Source organism: Mytilus californianus, unplaced genomic scaffold (genome assembly GCF_021869535.1).
Source record: "Mytilus californianus isolate M0D057914Y unplaced genomic scaffold, xbMytCali1.0.p SCAF_3, whole genome shotgun sequence".
NCBI lineage: Eukaryota > Metazoa > Mollusca > Bivalvia > Mytilida > Mytilidae > Mytilus > Mytilus californianus.
Window position 1 is genome coordinate 38,527,293 of NW_026262679.1, and position 23,161 is coordinate 38,550,453.

A 23,161-nucleotide genomic window follows, 5' to 3' on the forward strand; every position below is an offset into this window, starting at 1 on the left:
TAAATGTTATAATTTGTGTTTAAATAATTCAAAGACAAAGTAGTCAAACGTTAAAAAAAACTATTTTTTTTATAAAGCCCGAGGGTATTTGGTATAGAAATTTACTGATGGTACGACCGTTCTGCCTTCTAAGGAGTTTACTTATGCCAGCTGGATGTTAAAAATGCGCTACGTGGTCTGGTCTAAATAGGGATGCTAAATACGATGACTCGTGTTGGAAAAATGCCATTGGGTCTATCCATTAAACGATCCTCATTTCAGTGTGGACAAGATTTTATTTAGAGTCAATATCTGCTTCAGTATCATACTAAAAAGGGATTTCTATCTAGGCATTTTTACCAATTTATAAAAAAATATTATATGAAATATGCAATCCATGTATTGTAATAGGAATTCCATAATTACACAATTTGAATCATGGTAGTCTACTATATTTATTTCTCAAACTTTACGTATGTATGTAATATTTTGTATCGATTTAAGTCATTGAGATTATTTTCCTTTGATTTGAATATGACTTTATATCTTAAATTGTTTTAAAACATATCTAAGAAATCGATGTTCTGCAACTTTGAGGTACAATTTGCCAATTGTTTTCGACATTTAATGAATGTTAAATTAGATATACCAGACGGGATTTTACATAAAATGTAACATTTTATAACCAGTGGGCAGATCAGTATTTCGTACTGTTTTAGCATGTTAACGTACATGCATTTTATTCTTCGAGTGTACGCCTAATAAATATTCGGTTTTATACACTATTGATTACTATCAGAGGATTTTGATAATGCTGACGAATAAGCTGTAAATCATAATTTTCATTTATTGTTTAAGATTCATGATGAAGAAGGACAATAACATTTCGTTAGATACCAGCCATTCTCGGTCTATCTGCATGGATATTTCGTGTATTTTCCGATGTAAAACACAAATTGGTGGTAACTCTTTTTATTGACTGTTAAACATAAATTGACGTCATTTCATGTTTTATTTTTATAATTATTTTTTTCTAAATATCCTTAAACTTTTGCTTTTAGAATATTGGTCAGAGAAGCTTAATACTGAAAACAACTCTTTTCCTTGTTGAACATCGGCTTACTACATCTCATATCACTTTTTCAACTTTCACCCATAAGAATTTTAATAGCAAGTGATCTAATAACCAGTAAGTGTCATACGTTGCTAAACAACAGACAAGTGCCCATTTCAAAAGTGTTTTTGGTTTGTGGTGTTATATCTCTGATCTCTCTCCAAGCACAGGCTAGTGCTAATGTTTGTTAACCATTTGCACATGCAAGTGCCTGGGAAGATAACCTCATTGGTTGATATCTTTGGCGGAAGTACATGGGATACATCTTCATTCTTTCAATATCCAAGCTTTGGGATGGTCGTGCTCCACGTGTTGTCGGCAAAGTAATTATATTCTTTAACTTTTACTTACATTTGCCTTGGTGGCAATATAGCCTTGGTGGCTTTAAGACCTTGGTGGTCATTTATATATGCCTTGGTGGCAATAGACCTAGGTGGTGATTTATATTTGCCTTGGTGGCAATAGACCTAGGTGGTCATTTTTATAATTGTTTACATTTGCCTTGGTGGCAACATTAAAAAGAAAATACTAGCCTTGGTGGCTTTAAGACCTTGGTGGTCATTTATATTCGCCTTGGTGGCTTCTTAATAGACCTAGGTGGTCATTTTTGACCTTGGTGGTGAAATGTTTTGGGATTCAGACCTTGTCATGGGTAGATATTATTAACCCAGGTGATCAGATATTTGTTAATATCTTTGTGGTGATTGTAATACCAGAAAAATAGAAAAATACAGGAGCGTGCCCTAAGATTTATATATGAAGACTATTGTAGTACTTATCAACAACTGTTAATTAAATCAAAATTACCAAGTTTAAAAACCAGAAGAATTAGAATGATAGCAATAGAGGTGTATAAAATTATTAATAAACAGTGTCCATTATATCTACATGAACTTATTGAAATTAAAAAAATTAATTACTCTTTTAGAAATAACAACATAGCAGATGTTCCCAGGGTAAGGACAACTACCCATGGGCTACACTCATTCAGATATGCAGGAGCCAAACTCTGGAACGAACTGCCGAATAAGATGAGGGAAGAAATGCCTTTGGGTCAGTTTAAAAGTTTGGTTGGAAATTGGGAGGGCAGTTCGTGTCAGTGTTCTACCTGCAGATCTCAGTGAGTTGTAGATCATTTATTTATTTATTTATCTTGTATACTCTGGCTTTTATATTTGATGCATAACTTTTTATTTGTGTTTTAAATGCTTGAATTACTTTTAGTGCTTTATATAATAGCTATTGCATGAATGTTAGTTCATCTGCATTTTATGTTTGCTTTATATGCTTTAATTTTGCTTACAAATTGCTGTGCTTGAAAATATTATTATTTATGCTTTGCATGATGTGCTTACCGTTTTATGTGTTTTATGTATTGTGCTTGTCATATATGTATGTCGGATAAAAGCTCTACAGACCTTATATTGTATTGTTATATGTGTAACCGACTTTAAATAAATCTTTTATGCTTTATTATGCTTATGTTATGCCGTTTGTCGGTTAAACGCCGGGCAAAGTGCTATAGCGTTAAAATATTTTATGTATAATTGGAGTTTGTTAAAATATTTTATGTATAATAAGATTTTGTTAGAAAAGAATATTAAGATTGAGAAAGGGAAAGCATTAAGTGTGAAATTACATGTCATTTGGTATTAGTTTTGTTGTTGGTGGCTGGAGTGATGTGTATTGAATTAAAAGGTGTCTTCGTCGAGGTCCGCGTTCAGCGGTCTGTTTGAATGTACATAGAATATGAATAGAATGTTTTAGTTTTCAGATCATGGGTGTTACTGACAAGCTGATGTCTGAAGGAGAAGTAATATGACATTCTACGATAATTCATGTCAATGAGAATCAACCTTAAAGGACAGGATTTTTCTGATCAGAATCTGGTGAGTACAAATTGCATGTTTACCGGTAATGATTTGATTTCAGGAAATATAATAATAAAAAAAAGAAATGGTGTAAATATATATATAACACTAAATTATGTTTGTCTGTATTGAAGAGAAAGGCAGAAGATGCCAGTAAGGCGCGATACTTGAATTTTAAAAAAAACCATGTGATGGAACAGCTTTATGTTAAATGAACCTATTTGAAAGTAATTCTAAAAATTTGCCCCTAATTTTGAGATGTTTACTAGTGGATTTGTATATAATTTCATTGATGTGTTTAAAGATGTCACAAAAATCTGTTTGACTTGGAAGATTAATTGTTGCAATATTTTTGTTTTATCTACTAAATATAATGTTGAATGATTTTGTATACCAATGTATACTAAAATTTTATTATAGTGAAATTTTTAAATTCAAATTTCTTTGTCTACAGTTCGAGGGACACTGATTCCCTAGTGGTTTTCCACGTGGATTGTAGGCGAAGGGATTTTTCCTTTTCGAAGTGTGACTAATGCTGTACAAGTACAAATAAACAAATTGTTATTGGTTAATATAGTTTTAGCAGAGTTGAGAAGAATCAAGTGGAAATACAATTGTCAATGTTCCTGATTGGGAAGTAAAGAGTGAGTTTGATCCAACAACAGTAAAGTAAGCGACAAACCAGCATAGTTGACACTTGGAGGTGAAGTCCCTTTGCTTACAACAAGCTTTCATCATGCTGAAGATGTGGTACAAATAATGTTCATTTTGATATGAGTTCATTGCCTTAACGAGACTTTATAAATTTGTATGTGGTCGAATTCATGAGAACTTATTGAATTGTGAAACTATCTATAAAGAACTGTGTACACGTATCTAGAAATGGTTAGTTGCATTGTAAAGAAATAAAAGAATAATATTTAATAAAAGTGTTGAAGACATTTTTGTTTTGAGTTTTGGGAATACTGTTCCTTAAGGGAAAGCCTTGCTAGTGGTGTTATTTGAGATTGGCATGCAAATATGCTGTATGGACAACAGAGTTTTCTATGCCCATAACTAAACATGAACTGGATGCAAGATTATATCAATCACTGAGGATATGGGTATAACCTCATTGGTTGATATCTTTGGCGGAAGTACATGGGATACATCCTCATTCTTTCAATATCCAAGTGGTTGGTTTAAGGGCTATATTTAGTCAGGCAATACATATTGACTGTTTGGGTTGATGAGATCCTTGATATGTTCCCCCCTCTCCCACCCATTAGTACCAAAATGTGGATAGGTTTTTCATATTTAGATTTTGATATTGGTATTACATGTATGTATTTTGGGTTGATGAGCAAGGGACAACATTAGAAAAAACACAAGAATTACTATGTGATCAAATGTTGACGGAACACACCTTCACTTTAGCGTCTGATGAGGCGATGTTCACAGGAAAGGTCAATGAGGGCAAGTGGATTTGTATATTTGTGCTCGCTATTTCATTACAATGGTAAAAATAAAATTATAGATCTCAGATGACAATATTGTTGATTATCATGCGTCATTTTTTATCTCCAGACTAGTTATGTTGTGAACAACTCGGAGCTATATCCAGTGAGCTGTTGTGCATTGCATTGTGCATAGTAGTCCACATTTTGGTATCTGAAACGTATAGATATTATCTTGTATTCGGTTATTCCTCTAGAGTTTTCTATGCCCATAACTAAACATGAACTGGATGCAAGATTATATCAATCACCGAGGATATGGGTATATCAGATTGTTCACGTAGTCTAACTGCTGTCTTCATCTTTGTTTTCTGTTCCTTTTCGGCTTGGTTTGTGGTGTTATATCTCTAATCAGTAGAGTCTAAACAAGATATCAAGATATTGAGGACAAGATATCTATAAAGCTTCTCGCAGCGACTGCTATTATCCAACTGTCAGCAACTACTGAACATATTCAATGAAGCATAGAAGCTATAAGAAAAATAATATGTGGTATAATTGCCCCAAATCCCTATATCTGAATTTGAGATGAACACCCCCCTCCCCCCCAAAAAAAAGGAATGAAGTGCACAATAGCAATCCAGTTAGTGGTTTAGGAGAACAAGTGCAGACGAACAAACGTGCAAACACACAAACGGACGGAAGAACGGACAAAATGGTAAATAAACACCCCGGATTGCTAACAGTGGTATAAAATGGAAAAAAGCAGACATAACAGTCCACAATACATCACACTGAAAACTTTGCATTGAACAGCAAGAAACCCTAGAACAAACAGGGAGTTAACCCATGTGTCTAATGAGGGTTAGCAGTTCCTGTTCCACTAGTGACACCCGTCTTGTTAATCGTGTTGGAAACTGTTAATTGGGAGTGAAAAGGCTCCATACAATCCAGATCCATAAACCATCGATAAAAAGGCGAACTCTCTAACCCAGAAACACGACCGTTCGAAAATTTAAATGACAATGATAAACAAAAATATGACAGAACAGAAATTACACAGAAAACTAAAGAAAAAAATAGAATTACACAAACACAAAAATTTAAAGCATTAAGATGGAATTTTGAGAGTACATTCATCCTCATAACAATCAAATCCCCTTTGGACAATTTATCGCATCCATACTATCCTTGGAGTATCGGGCTTCAATTGATCGACCTTTCCAAAAGATAATGTATTTATTGTTTTGCGATAAAGTTTTCATAACTAATTATTGAAATTTTATCTATACTTCAAACGAAATGTTTTGACGCAGTTCGAGAACTCATTTACTGTGAAATTTGAATTTATTTTATGGGCATTTTTTTTTAACAGTGTTGGATACATTTTTCAAACAAATTGTTATTTTATTGTTGTAGATTTCGGAAACTAAATATGAGCTAATCTATTTCGAATGATGTGAATTTTATTGTTGAGCTATTCATGCAAAGACGGCCAAAGACAGAATTCACATTTCTTGAGGGACACACCACGCAAACTGGTTAATCGATATAAATTCACTTAAAATCTTAACTTGCATGGACGAACTGAATACTGATGAAAGCTAAAGTTTAAAGAAGTAGTGCTCAACATTAAACTCATTGACATTTCCTGAAATTAAAAAAAAAGTTAAGTACTAAACAACTGATTGAAAAAGTTTTTATAAAGTGGTATATATTGAAATTTTAAGTGCAGAACTTCGATTTTCATCATTTTAGACATTCATGTTGTTTCGAGTCCTCCAACTGTTCGCTGAATTAGTTACATCGATCAAAATATATTAAGTACTGGTTTAAAGCATATACCCAGATTATATCCATACAAAATTATAAGCCTGGCATCTTTGAAGATTTTTTTTCGACATGCATGTGGTGGAAGAATGAGCAGCGACAGTTATGTTTGACCCTGTTAAATACGTAATGTACATGTATATGTGTTCTGGACCATATGAGTATCTTGGCCCGTTAGCCAAACGAGTGTATACTCATTTGGTCACATCATACGCGTATGGTCGAACCATATGAGTATACGCATATGGTCATGACCATACGCGTATGATCCAATTGCTCATATGGTCCAAAACATATGCACAACAAGAGATGTGGGTATACGTCAATGAAACAGCAAACAGACAAAACAAATAACCAAGAGACAACTAGTGGTCAACATACAGTCTTCAACAATAGACATGTGACTATACAATATGCCAAACTCTTAATATTCGCGATGTCTAAAAAAGTTGTGAATGATCAGTCATCCACACAAAATTCTCAAAATAACAAAAAACTTTAAAGTATGACATACACCAACCTTTCTATGATCTTTACTTGGGACAGGTACTAGCATATTCAGGTCTGTCTTCAATCAGTTGTCCGTAGTTTTTATGGATGTTTTTGGCCTATTGTTCAATTTTATTTTACTTGATATTATTTTCTTAAATACCGTTAGCTGTTTGTTGATTTTTTCACGTCTCGTCTTTCTGCCCTTTTATCATAGCTTACCTTACAATATGAATCTTTGTTGGATAATGCAGTCAAAGGGACTCGGCTACATGACTGTATAACGGTTTGATGTTTTGATACAATTAATGTATTCATTTATCACTTTTCATTTCTCCAATCGCTACCACAACGATTCTTATGTTTTTCTTTTCCATATAAATATTTATAAAAGAAGATTTGAGGTATACGTTAAAGAGACATCAACTCAACAACTTATACAAAGATACATAAAAAACAATGAAAACAAAAACAAAAGGTATCTTGAGGAAAGTAAAAGATCTTCAACAAAAAACAAGGTCTAATTCGCCCCGAGTCTATTAATGAAGTGAAACAAAATAAAAACCATGCCAGCAATACCAGATTCCCCGAAATGGAACAAAAAACCTACAAATTAAGGTAAAACGAGATTCATTACTTGGGACAGGGACTGGCAAACTTTGCGGGGATTAAGTAGTTTGTTTTAGATTTCAACCCTCCCCTTTAATCAGTGGACTTACAAAAGGTCGCTAAACAAACAAAAAATCAGAAGTGAACAATTTACAATTCATATCCGTATACGCTGAATTTTAATGTTCAGTTTACGGATGTGAATAATTAATCGTATATGGATAATAAAAACTAATATCATTGTAGTAACGAGACAATTATCAAAAGTTGACAAATGATATATTTCTTGATAAAATATATGTGATCAGAACAGCAAAGCTTTTAACACAGTCTGGAACAGTAGTCTATCGACTCTGGCTGTAGATTGTAGTCATTATAGAACAGATTAAAGAAGGATGACCTATAGACATGACTGTTTACCCCTTTTACCAGTTTGTTTCTATATTTACAATAACTAAAAAAGTATTCATGGTTAAGCTATAAATATAAATTGTATGCACTAAGGAAGGATTTGGCTGTAATTAATGATTCATAGGACTTGTTATATTTTGAATATGGAAATTCCCAAAGGGAAATATGCAACCTTGCATCATTAAAACGGCATTAAAGATTTTCTTTCATCTCGTGAGTTGAATAAACAATTATGTTTACACACTTGAAATTAATTCCCTTCAACTTATTGTCAGGAACGTTAAAGATAAAAGTGGCAACGTAATTGTGTATGAATGCACCAATTCTATTGGAAATAAAGTAATGATCGCTCTAAATAATTTCCATCTTTGATACAATATCATTCAATATTCCCAAGTTGACAATGTCAATCTTTGTATGATACTAACGTCATCTTCTTAATGTATTGTATTACCTTAAGGTATTGCACCAGTTATTCAGACCTCCGAAGAACCGGTGTATAAAGTGAAGGTTGTCATTAATTTTTATTTGGAATGGACTTTCATCATTTGTATGAACCATGTGCTGTTGTGGTATGTAACACCATAATATATCATAGTAGATCTGCAAACTTGTCACACAAAGTTTCATAACGTAGAAAAGCCGGTAAAGTACGTGCAAGCATCGATAAGTGGTAAACATACATAAATTAAGACAACAGTTGTTAACCGATGTTCAAATCTCATAAATCAATTAAGAAGACAAACATAAGGTTACAAAAAAAACCCTGAGTGAATCGAAAGCGAAACCGGTTTCGTCTGAACTCATGTTTTTTTCCTTGTCAAATCTCATAAATCAATTGAGAAGACAAATCAAGGTAACAAACAAAAAGAGGGGGAATCGAGACCAGGTGCGTCTGAATTCATTTTTTTTCTCTTGTCATTTATATTCTATAATGCATTTGAAGGCGCGTTAGTTCCGAATAAGACAGAAAATTAAAATATGATTTTTGTTTTTGTTTCAAACATTTATAAGAGCGGAATATAGAAATAATACTTCGCTCTCAGCAGTTATTCTTGTTCAATTTAGTCAAAATAAGCTAAAAAACATTGCTGATGTATTATTGGCTTGCAAGTCAATAATTCAACATCATGCAATTTTTCATTTTAGCCTAAGTTGGAGATGTTCATCAAGTGGTTAGCATGTTCATTCGTTAAAAAAAAAAGAACGTCAACATTGAAAAGTGAAACAAAGGAGCTACCAGGAATAATCACATTGTTGACTGGTCCGGCATAAAAAAATTCATTCTTATACAAGTGAAAATATGATTTACTATGGAACGCCGTATCTGTCTGATACTATGATATAGTGCGTCATTACATGATGATACTTTATTATTAAATGATGATTATTAATTTTAATATGATCATAGTTCGTCATTACATGATGATACTTTATTATTAAATGATGATAATTAATTTTCATATGATCATAGTTCGTCATTATATGATAATACTTTATTATCATACGATTTTAAGTCGTCATTGTATGATGATACTTTGTCATTTCGTGGAACTTATTTTAACAGTTAACCTACTGAAAACAAAGAAGCCGCTTGTGGCATTTGTTGGTATGTGTAAGTTCATTGAAGTATGTGGAATGTATAGGCGTTTTACGTTTCCGCATTTTGGCACTACGTTTCCGCATTAAAATTCCTACGTTTCCGCATTTTTATAGTACTCTTTTCCGCATTGTTTTTACATTGATTTTGTTAAAGGTTATTTACGTTTCCGCATTTTAATTTTTAATGTATGCCTCTTCCGTTTGCCAGGCAAACCTGTTGCCCCCTGCTCAGCAACGGGGAGGTGGAAGTAGGACTTCGAGCAGGATAAGTCTTTATGATTAAAATGAAACTATCAAATTAAAATGATAAAAATCATACATGGTCATATATCAATTAAAAGTCTCAAAATACACTTTCTTAGATACCAGAAGTTCAAACACTGTGAACTTTTCGAAGAACAATGATATGCAAATGGCAATATTGACCGAAACCAAATAAGGACATGAAATTGAGTGTCCAAAAAATAAATCAAACATATGCAAATGAATATAAAAGATATAACCAAATACGGAATTCAACGCATATGGGGTGACTTTCCACATGGTGACTTTTGAAAAGTGCTCACAATGTTAAATCTGAATATAATCTACCTGTTGAAGGAATTATATTATCATAATAAAATACAAATTAAGAAAAAATACTATTATAAAATAAAGTCTTATATATCATTATTACCATTTTTTTACAGGTGAAATACAGGTAAAAATGCGGAAAGGTGGTATCTAATTATTTCGGAAAAGTAATGCATGAAAATGCGGAAACGTGAAACTGGATTTTTGCTAAAAATGCGGAAACGTAATACGCCCGAATGTATTATAGAATCTTAATTCGCGGAATTCCTATGGATATTTTGAGATGAAACCTAACGCCCGATATTGTATGCTGTCGGTGTACGTACTTACAGCTATCGGTATTTCAAATAGGTCAGAAGGAATGTTACTCAGAACCGAATACGTTAAGTATGAAACATCTAAATCAAACAGAATGCAGGATACGAGTGGCGATTGAAAAAAGGTTTCAGATCTCTGATATAGCAAAGCTGTAACAGATATCGGAAAGTACGGTCTAACGCAGAATGACACAGTTTTGATAGAATAAACGGTCTTTTTAACAAATAAACAACTATGATCTGGGTGAAATAACAGGAGAAATAATAAAAGATTATCCTATGAATAGAGGAAATATTTTGAGACAGATGTTAATTGCGAAAATCATTTGAATAAAGAGATGGCAACAAAAAGAGTGTGTTCACCGAAGACAAATCTGGTGTACAGGCAAGAAAAACAGGAAGACTCCATAGACGTGCCTTTATCATAATGAACCTAAACTAAAATCACTTAGCAGCACAACATTACATTTATTTGAACGAAATAAACAGGAGGCTAAAATTTTAGGCAGTAGCATGGTCTGGTCACATAGTCCGCACAATAAAATCATCTCCTCTGAACTTGTTGACATCAGGCCAATTACAATTACAAAACCCTGTACGAATTCCATTCGATCAAACATATTTGATATATAATGGCGTTGAAAGATATATTTACAATAACGCTGAAGATGGAAGCAGATCAATTTTTGAGCCCCTAAAACAAATGCTTGATGAACGATGTAGGCGGATATCAAATGAAAAATTACTTAGAAAAAATAAGGAATAAGGAATGTTAACAAGTACTCGAGAATGTTGTTGCTTTATTTTAATAAAATGGACTTTTGAGTGCCTTCTTAAATATGAAATAGTATTCTTTCATTAATAAAAAATTAAGATACGTTTCGAATGTTTGCGCTTAATTGTCATTTTTTTTTCCAGATAGAGGAGGGCTATGCACGAGATCATCTTTCCTAGACTAGCAACGTGCCTTCGCCATTCCACCAAATCTGTACCGTCAGAGCAAATATTCCCGTCTGCATGACTGTTAGTTATGTAACACGGTTGAAAAATCGACTCTTCTCAAAAAAAGTTGACAAGATAATATTTCTATGTAAGAACAAATTCATTGCACCCGGTGGTGACCATGAAAGAATGTTTAAACGCATCAGTAAGGCAAGTTCTAATCATTACCCTTTTGTTAATCATTAAATTTGTTTTCTTTACGATATCCAAATACTGTTGATTGATCTGGTTTGACTCTGTAATCGTTTTTCAATAGGTGTCTATTAAATTATTGGTTAGATTATTGTTTACAAAATAATTACATGTAGTTAATTAGCTATCAATAACTGGTATAAAATTCATGAGAAAATTATCTAGTCCTAGATAATAAAGTTGAGAGTTTTATGTCTATTAGTCGTCAACCCATAATGTAAAATTGGTAAAATTCGTGTTTCCATTTTGTAGATATTTTTCCTCGCTCGGTAAAGCCAACGAGTACTCGATTAGTAATTCTTCACCGAGTTGACATCCCTAGAAAAATACTAATTTTGGAATTGATGATCATCAAAGGTGTTTAGAGATCATAAATATAATCTACATTTTCTTTTTATTATTAGTATAAAAAAATGTTAAACTGCATTATTACGAGGAGTATAACCATTTCGAACAGCTTTGTGTTTATACCAATCAATTTAAACGTTTTTGCCTTTACTCTGAAGGAAAAATAATGCAAAGATTACATGTCATGATAGGCACAAGCGGACAATGTCAAGCTCTAATTTTCTAAACTTAAAACCAAAGTCAATAAAGTGTGTAAGTCATATCCTACTTTTAGTGGCAAGCTGACAGTCTCCATTAGAAGCATTTTAACACAAATTAAAGTGAAAAAAGGTCAACTAGTATATAAGAACTAAGTTTTGACGCGTATGCTGAGTTTTCTCCAACACAGTAACAGTCAGGCTATCTAATATGAAACCATCCAGTTTAGTCCTATTAGTTCTCTTGTTTCGAAATTGGTAAATTTTAAAAATCCTGTAAATAAATAACCCAACGTGGTAAAAACCATTGTGCTAAAACTAATAATTTGATTTCTAAAAAAGATTAGAGAGCAGTCAACGTTGTTTACAGATATCTATGCTAACGACAAACCCAGAACATTATGTGATTGCATAAAAAATCTATATATAACACAAGAAACTGAACAGTCCCATTGCTTGGTTAACGTTTGTTTAATAATCTCCTTTCTCTATAAACACTGTCTTTCTCTAAAAATCCATGCTTCGTCACAGTTTAGAAAAGACATGGTTATCCAAATCGTGTGGTAATATGTATCATTGTTTTTGTCAAGGTTTTTTAATATACTATTTGGAATTGTAAACTTGATTTTTTTTCTTTTACTCTTTATGACAAAAGATCAACTGTACATGAAATGGGTTACGGGTTAGTAACGGTGATATTGTATTCTATTTTACGTAGTCAGGAACCACTAGTTATTCATTTTATTTTTTGTTTTTATTTCCTTGTTTTCTTTTATGTTAAGGTTGATTGATATGTGTCCCAGCTGATACGATATTCCAGATCTTACGTTTTTCTATATCAAATTTTATTGACGTCAAATTATTTGGTTGATCGTTATGGAATATCTATGTCATAGATAACCACGGATATGTTACAATTGTTGTACCCTCGATTCCGTCCATTTTTCCTCGATTTTGACATCCGCGAATAAGACGTTTCAACAAATGTGTATTTTTCCATTAGCAACTCGATGTACGGGTGCCATACTTGGAACAGGAACCGCTAATCCTTCCGGAGCACCTGAGATCACCCCGGTTTTAAATGGGGTTTGTGTTCCTCAGTCTTTTGTTTTCTATGTTGTTGTATTGTTGACTGTTGGTGGGTTTTTTTCTTGCCATGGTATTGATGGTTTTTCTTCCGAGTTTTGAATTAAGATTGTCCCTTAAATTTCTTCTGCCTCTTTTTTGCCGGTGTTATGCTTTGTTGTCTTCTTCTAATATCTTTCCAAGAAAATGAAAACATTACAAAAACACAACTTTTATAGCTGTGAAATCAACATACCAAAACTTATACAAATTAAATAAATAACTGAGCATTAAATAATAAATACATAAAACTTGTGAAACCTGTGACGTCAAAATAAGCACAATCTTGTCAGATTTAATAAGGAAACTATGGGGTATGCTTTAGCAACGTCGTTAAAAATTACTTAATTAGTACGCTCCGGAGGAACAAAACATCTATTAGAGATTAATTAAAAATAAGAAGTCATTTCTTTTCATAGAATTTCGATTAAATAAATTAAGTTAAAAACTGGGTTTACTAATACAAAAAGTAGTTGTGAAAGCATCTTAAATATATCAATTAGACAGTTATCACAAACACAACCAGGATTAGTCATATGTACTTCCGGCACTAAAGTTAGACATTTCTGTAATAGGACTATGGGCGTCATGGTTTATTGAAGAATTATTCGGTTGTAAATGAACATCGGAATTGTCATGCGTATTGAATATGTCATCATTATATTCTCGAACTCCTTGGCATACTTTAAATGTCAGTAAACGTTTGAATGCTGTTTTGTATGCTCTATTGAAGTTGTAGTAAAGGAACGGATTTAGCATTGAATTAACATATCCCAGCCAAATTGCTGTTGTAAAAAGAGCATACGGAAGCTTATATCCGATCAAAGGATCTACAATATTCATAATGAAAAATGGAAACCAGCAGACACAAAAGCAACCCATGATAATAGTGATTGTCTTAGCGGCTTTCGTTTCTCGCTTTAGTTTACCTTTTTTATGTTTATGTAAATGAGCTTCTAGACTATGGATATGTTGCGCTTGTTTTCTGGCTACTTGAAATATTTTTATATTGCTTAGAATTAGACATATAGCAGGAATGTAAAAAGCTATAGTTGAGCAAATTATCGAAAATGGTTTGTTTACTATAAATCCACATACTTCTTCATTTGGCGGAAAAAGGCAATCATGCAGTTCTTCGATTCCAATGAGATTCCATTTAAACATAATAGGAAGAAATGATATGAAAATAGGCGTTATCCAACAAGCAGCCAACATTAATCCAATGATGGCCTTGCTGATTCGTTCATGTAAAAATGGCCGACAAATAGCCAAATACCGGTCTATCGCTAAACATGAAAGATGCATGATGGATGTTGTCGTGAACATAACATCAAGACTTGTAGTCACTAGACATAAATCTTTACCTAGCTGCCACACTTTGTTGTTATACTGTTGATATATTCCAAATGGCATTACAAAGACGGCCACCAATAAATCAGCAACCGATAGAGACACAACGAATGCATTAGTTATTGTCTGAAGACGTTTATGTGTGTATACCGCTATTATAACTAGAGCGTTACCACCAGCTGTCAAAAGTGGGAAGAATGTCAATACTGCCGTCAAGAAATACCTCGTTTCTTGGTCCAGAAATGGTGGAGGACCTGCAACATTTGCGAGTATTGCTCTACAGAACTCACTAATATTAGATGTTGTCGCGTTAGACATTCCTGGTAAAACATAACTAAACTATCATTAATTAAATCCCAGTATATTCTATTCAGTATCTTAAGATTGTTGATCTGGATCCAGAGTCTAAATGATTTATCGTCTTATGATAATTAGTGTACACCCATCTCTCCTTCAATATCTAAAAATAAAATTAGAAGACTTCACAATGAGTTATAAACATTTACGTCTTTTTTTATTCATATGAATAACATGTTAATCATAGCTTGAAGAAGTATAATTTCTGTTGTTCAAGGATAACTTTATTGGAACATGCATTATAAAATACGATGAAACCCAATTTAAACATGATAGGCAAGACATTTAACAGAAAATAAATCGACAATGATAAGACTAAGAACAGGTCACGTGAATAATCATTAATACTGGGAGTAACAATGTTACTGTTAAAATTCCTTAAAGAGACACTTTCAATTTATTGCTACAAGTGTATGGAATTCAAAGCTTACGTCACGAAATAAAGTCTTCTCGTTTACAATTACAAAATCTCGTTTATAATTACAACATCTCGTTTACAATTACAAAAAAAAAATAATAATTCTGTTTTAGATCTTTACAGCAGGAATATTACAAAAGAAAAGATACAACAAAAGTGTGGTAAAAACTATGTCTCTGTACTTCATGTTATATATTTTTTTATTGTATGGAATATTAAAGATTATTTTTCTTAAATATACATTTTCTTAACATATTGTATCAATAACATGATATGACTTGTACAATGTTTGAACTACATGTGAAACGCGACCACTTAACCACCGAAACACATGCATCTCTTTGATTATATTTAGAATTGGTATAAGACAATATTTTTAATTATTCATTTGCTGCATGTTATTATCATTATACTCATGTATAAACACCTACTTATATTAAGCTGTATCCATTAATCTAATAATAAATCCATATACATACTAGATAGGATGATTTCAGTGTAGATACTTGTAAATATCAGCATACTGTGTCGAAATCTATTTAGAACAACACGACGAAGCACTACCCGTTTCATCAACAATTTAATCCCCTGCATTTTTTTACCTCGTTTTATCAAAATAATAATGACTTTTTTCCCATTTCAAGATTAAATTCTTATAGAGAATGCATTAGCCGGGAGATTAATATACGAATGATTTGATTCTGATCCATAAATTCCAATTTTTCATATGCATTTGAAAACATACTGTTCCACGTATAAAGAAATATGATTGCAAGTAATTTATATACGAACAATTTATACAGTTCAAACATAATAAATATGTGCTGTCTTTTAATAAAGTTAAGCCATTTCAATTGATATTCTATAGTGTGTCTTTCTATGTTGTGATGTTGCACTATTGTTTCAGGTAGGGTGAAGGTTGGCGCCTATCAAAACGTTTTAACCCGCTGCATTTGTTTGCACCTGTCCTAAGTCAGGAACCTGATGTTCAGTGGTTGTAGTATGTGGTTCAAAAGTGTTTCTCGTTTTTATATAGATTAGAACGTTGGTTTTCCTGTTTGCATGGTTTTACACTAGTCATTTTGGGGCCCTATATAGCTTGCTGTTCGGTGTGAGCCAAGGCTCCGTGTTGAAGGCCGTTCTTTGACCTATAATGGTTTACTTTTTCAAATTGTGACTTGGATGAAGAGTTGTCTCATCGGCACTCATACCACGTCTTCTTATATCTATATATGATGTTTTCTGGTTTCTGGCGAACGAAAATTGTAGTTTCAAACTAAAAGACATTTGATACAAGTTTATAGACATTTCAAGGAGTTTAAAGTAAGTGAAACGAACATCGTTTATACAAAAGGGGATACACAACTGCCATGTGTATTTAAGCAACCTCTGACATTTGTGATCCCCGATGTAATAAAGGGAATAAAAGAAGTTTGATCAAGCTTCACCGACAGAGGGTTACTAACCGGGACTCTACAAATATGTGGTATGTATCAAATACCCAAATTATCCTTCGGAAGAGACTTAAATGGCGACTCGTTTTAGTGCTTAGCTGCTAGAACAAATAAAACCCATCTGTATCGTTCGTTAAGAGTATGCTAATTTGGACATATGATGAGGCTAAAATTACCAACCTATCCCACTGTCCATATTTTTTTTATATGGCTGTAAAAGTTCGTTCAACTTTTGTGTCCCTGTAAACTCTTCTTTTCTATGTTATGTTTATTTCTTGGTCTTTTAATTTGATTCAATCCATAATTATCGCCTAGCTATAGCTTTTTTGTGCTACTGGGGTGTAAAGCACCTACGATCAGTTAACCAATATAACACTTGCCAAAAGTAAACTTCTTCACTTTTCATACTTTAACATTTTGCCTAAAGTTCAAGAAGAAAGATTCATAAAACGATATAAGTTATTGTCCATATAATGTCACAGTTGTCTCTTCTATGTCCAAATGAATTATCGTTCTATGTTATAGTCGTGTTATCGAGAACAATCGAGAAATGAATTGGCAAAACGTATAATCGTACTTGTAAATTTTGTCAGTTCAATAATAACATTAAATATCTACCACTGAGTTTTGATAGTAATTAAGGGTATACGATCTTACTCATATGCACATCATTGCAGTTTCCAGCTGATTAAGCTATTTTAGAAGATTCTAACAGTTCGACAGCATTGCAAATAGATTTTGTTCACAAATGTTTTATCTAGAAGTCAAATGTACTTTTCAAAGGAGTTTCAACATATCGGAAAACAGTTTAAACCTTCATTACATAATAAAAGAAAGGCGAATGATACCATGGTATCATTTTTCAGAAGAAATGACTAAGTATCATAATTTAGAAGAAAAAAATAGTACTATAATTCAGATGAAAAGACAACAGTACTACAATTCAAAAGAAAATACAACAGTACCATAATTCAGAAGAAAAGACAACGGTACCATAATTCAGAAGAAAGGACAACTGTACCATAATTCAGAAGAAAAGACATTACCATAATTCAGAAGAAAAGACAACAGTACCTTTATTCAGAAGAAAGGACAAAAAGGTAAAGATAATATGTTGCTGTTAAATTAACTTAATGGCCAGGATCATGAAGTTTTGGCAGAGGTCTTACTTAGACAGGATTATTATGGAGACTTTTCATCTAGTGGTATTTTATGACGTTAAAGATTGTCAAAGAAATCAATTCAGGTAAGAGGGGAAATCGTACAAGACACTGCGCCTCTCCTCCCCCAAAATAACAAACAAAAAAACGAAAACGAAAACGAAAATAAACTAACTACGTTGTATCGAAATTGTTAATGTGCATTATCAAGGACAGAAAGAAAGGAAGAAAATATGTGCCAAGTGAGAGAAAGAAAGGCAGACGCAGACTACGAAACAACGAGCGATGAAACAATAATAGATCTAAAATGAATGGTATTGCATTCACTACCAGAAGATGAATCACCAAACTCATAAAGCAAGCTGTGACATCAAAGTAAGGTGCTGGCATGCATGGATAGTAAGATTTAACAAATGATTCCAATAATTACTGCAAAAATTATAAAAGGAAAATGGCGGTATAGCAAAGTCAAATACACCTTATGACTAACAATTCACATAACATTACATTGTTCGATTGATCATTATAGTGACTTGTTTTCAACTTACAAGCTTAATATTATATATTGAAACAATTAAATCTTTTGTGTCGTCACATAAATTGTTGAGGTCCATCAAACCCATATTGACAACTTGAAAAAATGACAACTTTATAATATGAAAAGCTTCTACTATCTCAATTTTCCATCTAGTATTTCAACTGTTGAAATTACTTTATCCAATCTGGAAAAGACTTTTATCTTTAGAGTCCCTGAAGGCAATTACTAATCACATAATAAGCTCAAGATCGGTTCTTTAAGAAAAACCACCAACGAATATCAACCTTATTATTTTGGACTTTAACGGACTCAAACAATCGTTCAGAGCAAACTTATACATTTAATCATATCATCTTTTTTTCTTGAAAATTCCATTCCTCCTGAAACTGTTTTAGTCCTCTTTTATTTAAATTGTATTCACATCTTTGAAAAAAAATAATTTTAATAGTTTGCTCCAAATCTTGATTACTTTAATCAAGAAAATAATTTCGATCGCGGAAAATTCAGCACATTTGTCTTTTCGACCATTGATTTCATACATCTATTCAAGGATTTTCTGTTCCTTAGTGGTCATTGCTTGCTTTAAGCACATTTTGTAAACTTATCATATGACCTTCCTTTATTTTTACAAAGCCTAATAATCCAGCTCCCACGGGGGAAAATGTACAAATTTAAAAATGGTGATATATTATGGGGACAACACTGTAAACATTTGGATGTCCTTATTCATCCAAACATCATTTACAAAGATATATAGACATCGCAACGTAGCTATCGAAACCACAAGTTGCATCGCTGAATTGGTCCATTGGCCTTACACTAATTTGATTATATGTTTTCGGCTTTTTTCAATTTGATCGCTCCCTATGTATAGTTATCCATCTTTGCCTGTCAGAAATTTGTCTGTGATACTTTCGCATGAAAAGGTCTTTGAACGAATATCACTTTCAGAATATGATATATTATATAACAGTTATCATAAAGCAATGTTCCAATTAGCATGCAGACACCCATGTAGCAATTCAAGCTTTAAACGAACATTTATAGGGAAAATACAAAAATCAGGGGAGTGGAAAATTGTATATGGCATAGTACAAACTTTTAATACTGATTTCAAAGGGAGCGACACGTGCTTTTCGTATACGCTTCAGACCAAATATAAGGGAAGTAAAATAAAATGCTCGCGAGGAACAAAAATAGAATGCCATAAACAGAAGTCAAAACCTTTTAGCTCAACTTTGCCTGAGGCCGTTGCAACCGAATACAGTTACCATGGATACAAAAAAGTAATTCAAAATTAAAAAATAGAGGTAAATTACTTCAAAAAAGTCCACGTGATAGCGCATCAAAGTATAATAAATTTACAGCTATACTAAACGGTAATTTCTTTTAAAAACGTCTACAGTGTACATGGAATGAACAACCTGACCATTCTAGTCTGGAACTTAATGAAAATCAATTTAGTTTCTAAAAAAATATGAATGAAATGATTAAGCCCGACAGTCTTACCAATAAGGGAGATAATGAAAATATAATACATTAATTTGATTTTGCAAGAAACGTTTTATCGAAAACTCACTGCTTTAGTTTATTCAATTGCACTTCAACTTAAGGTTCCAATAATTTTAAAGTATGTACAGTGTTTATCATAAGACATTATTGGTTCAAAGTAAGAATATCACCCCCAGGGATTTATATAGTTGTAAAGTTGCGCTATTTTCCAGCTTGAATGTATTTCGAAGTAATTAATGACTAATTGCATTTAATTTCAATGCATCTTTGCAAGTCAAGTTGTTCAAATATCAAAGGTTTATTCTCCTCTGGGAAACAGTTGTGGTAAAAATTCCTTGAATATCATGCAATAATTTATCACAAGTTTAGTTATAAAATATTTTTCGTATTTTATATTATAAGTTATTAAAGCTGATATATATATATAAAATCAACATAACTACAATATCCATACAAGAATTTCAATGAACAATTAATCCCTTTAAAGATTTTTTAACAGCAGATACCTACTTAAAATATTTAAGGATATGTTGTTGACAATTTAAGTATGATAACAGCCTTAAAGTATGTTATATAAAATTATATACTTACCACAAAGAGTTAAAAATAAACCCAAGTCCAAAATACATTAAAAGCATATTTTTATCCCATTATTGCATTCGAGTTACACACGTTAGGATGGTAACAGTATTGTGCCGAATGTAAAACGATATTCATCAATGTCAAATGTTTGAGCATAATTCTTATTGCAGGCAATGTTCTAACATCTTACGTTTTTCTCAGAGACATGGTATGTGATATAACTTAGCAAAGGCTGAGGTGCAAACCAGGAATGTTTATTTACTTTTATAATTTTTGTGTGTACATACCCCTATCTTATACCTCTTAACGTCAAGATTACAATTCGTTATGACAAATACAGAAAAGAAACATGTTTTTGCTAGGAGATAAAAGATTGTTGGTTAAAAATAGAAAGCAGGAACAAATTCAGACAGGGAAATATTTAACTCGTGATTTTGACGCTGTTGTATCTTCCTTCCACTTCTATATAAAAACCAGATTTAGAATCACCAATATACGGAAATAAAATCTCGCACCGACACTCCAACTGCTTAAGTATTCTTTTTGGTCTGATCAATCATAATAAAAGTTACCTTTCCATTCAATAAATAATTACCAAAACAATATCAATAAGACAAAACAAACCCCCCCCCCCCCCCCAAAAAAAAAACAACGCATAAAGAGAAAGAAAAGGGGGAAATCTTGTTTTGATTGATTGATTGTTGGTTACTTTACGTCCTGTTGCTAATCTTGTTTTGAACCTTGTAAATGACATTGTCTAGTTTGAGAATAGCTAGATCATAACTCTATTTAAAATTGCCAGGGTGTAACAATGTTACAATAGCTTACGAATTCCCTGTACTTGAAGCTTAGGTAAAGAAAAGAAGCCTTAAATATGAAATACCGATGGAAGACAAGTTCACAATTAGGCAGGACGACGAAAATAAAGCAACCATGGAGATATGGTATAGATGCCAAGAAGATGGTAAACCATACAAAATTAGAGGAAAAAGGGCACAGAAAAGTTAATTTTAGGGACAGTCACCGCCGTCTATCATTTAATGATTAGGAAGACGCGATGCATTCAAAACACATATACACCAATAAGCAAACAAATTGTAAAAAAAGCAATTTTAATGCAAACAAAGGACAATACAAACTTATATAGAGCAATACTTTCTTTAATCACGTACATGTGCGTCTTAATGTAGATTTTGGCACTTGAAAGTACAAGCCACTTTACATTAGAAATAACTATTACGAGACAAACTTTTTTTAGAAACATCATTTACTTTCCTTTAAACAATAAATTTTCTGAAGACAAAAATATTATTCCATAAATATGTCTTACACTAATTGTTGGATAATTTATGAGTAGAACACGGAAATCATTCATTTTTTGTAATCTAATCAAAGAAAACATTGCGCAAACGATTTGATTTATCGCTATAAATATCAAAGACTTGTTATGAGGAAAAAAATGGTATTTATCCAAAATTTTGACTTTACGTTTTTTTTTACATAATTGAAACCGACATAGGTACAGCTATCAGTGTTAAGGAGGTTACAAAATAAAAACAAAATATTATTTGATGATTTAATTAAATAATTATTAAGAAGAGAGAAAAACCAGTGCGTGCAGTAGTGTATGACGTACATTGCAAAAGCAATAAAATCAAGAAATGGTATTCACATAGGGGATATTTAGATGAATATTAATATTATAACAATTCAAAATTGTGTACAATGTAGGCATTACAACCCTTTTATGTTTGGCATTCAAATCTGGTTTCGAGAATAATTTCAATAGCTGTAAGTGGCTTTTCCGAAAACACTGATAATCACGACAAAAATTTACAAAATATTATGCCATCATCTTATTTATTAATCAAATTGCACCATAATTTTTTCAGATTTTAATTAAGGCGGAATTACATATTTGCTATAACCTTATTTATGTTGAATTCTGTCGATAATGGAAATGAAAACAAATATTTAGTATAATAAATAGGCCACTTAAATGATTTGAGAGCAATTATTGAACTAAAATAATTCCAATGGTGTATGTTAAGTCTTATAGCATTTGTGTGCGTCATGACAAACAAAATATGTATACATGTATTTACCCGAAAATAGTTCTACATTTCTACAAGTTCTGTGAGGGCTGATCAAATTTTTACTGTCCATAATTTTCGGTGCATTTTAAAGGTATAGTATGTAATAAAAGTTTTTTTACGGACTTTATTTATGTGTAAAAACTCATCAATGATTCCAAACTTATAAATTGTGTACGCTTACACAAGACTCAGTAGCTCTCGAAACAAAACAGTTGGAACCCCAAATCAAGTACGAAGTTAAAGAGCATCGAAAATAATACATTCCAGAAAGTTGTGCCAAATACGGTGAAGGCCATCTATTTAAAAATAGGGGTAAAAAATTTAGTTTTTCGAATAATTTAACATTCTATAATTGTAAATTAACGAAAAATGAGCGTATCAACATTTCATGTCAACACATAAGTGTTGACTACTGAGCTGCTAATAATCCCGGGGATGAAACGTCCACAATTAGTGCCATCGACTCATGAAGTTGTTCCTTTACAACAGACTCATGAGTGGTGCTTGAAACTTAACTATAAGAAGGCCAAATATAATACAAAATTGAAGAGCACTGAAATAAATCAAAACGTTGGGCCAAATACGGATAGGGTCATCTA

General features: G+C 32.4%; 1 protein-coding gene across 6 annotated transcripts in view; it reads right to left on the minus strand.

The window, feature by feature from the left end:
* Window positions 1–13,251: 13,251 nt before the first annotated feature.
* Window positions 13,252–23,161, minus strand: part of LOC127734525 (5-hydroxytryptamine receptor 4-like) — a 73,583-nt gene continuing 63,673 nt past the window's right edge. For 5 of the 6 annotated variants that reach the window (XM_052244443.1, XM_052244441.1, XM_052244442.1 and 2 more), the window contains one exon: window positions 13,252–14,905. In XM_052244443.1, coding sequence (XP_052100403.1) covers window positions 13,624–14,763 — 1,140 coding nt within the window. In that variant the 5' untranslated portion in view covers window positions 14,764–14,905 and the 3' untranslated portion in view covers window positions 13,252–13,623. Of the gene's footprint in view, window positions 14,906–20,475; window positions 21,083–23,161 lie in introns of those variants that run through there. The other variant, XM_052244446.1, reaches the window with a different exon arrangement.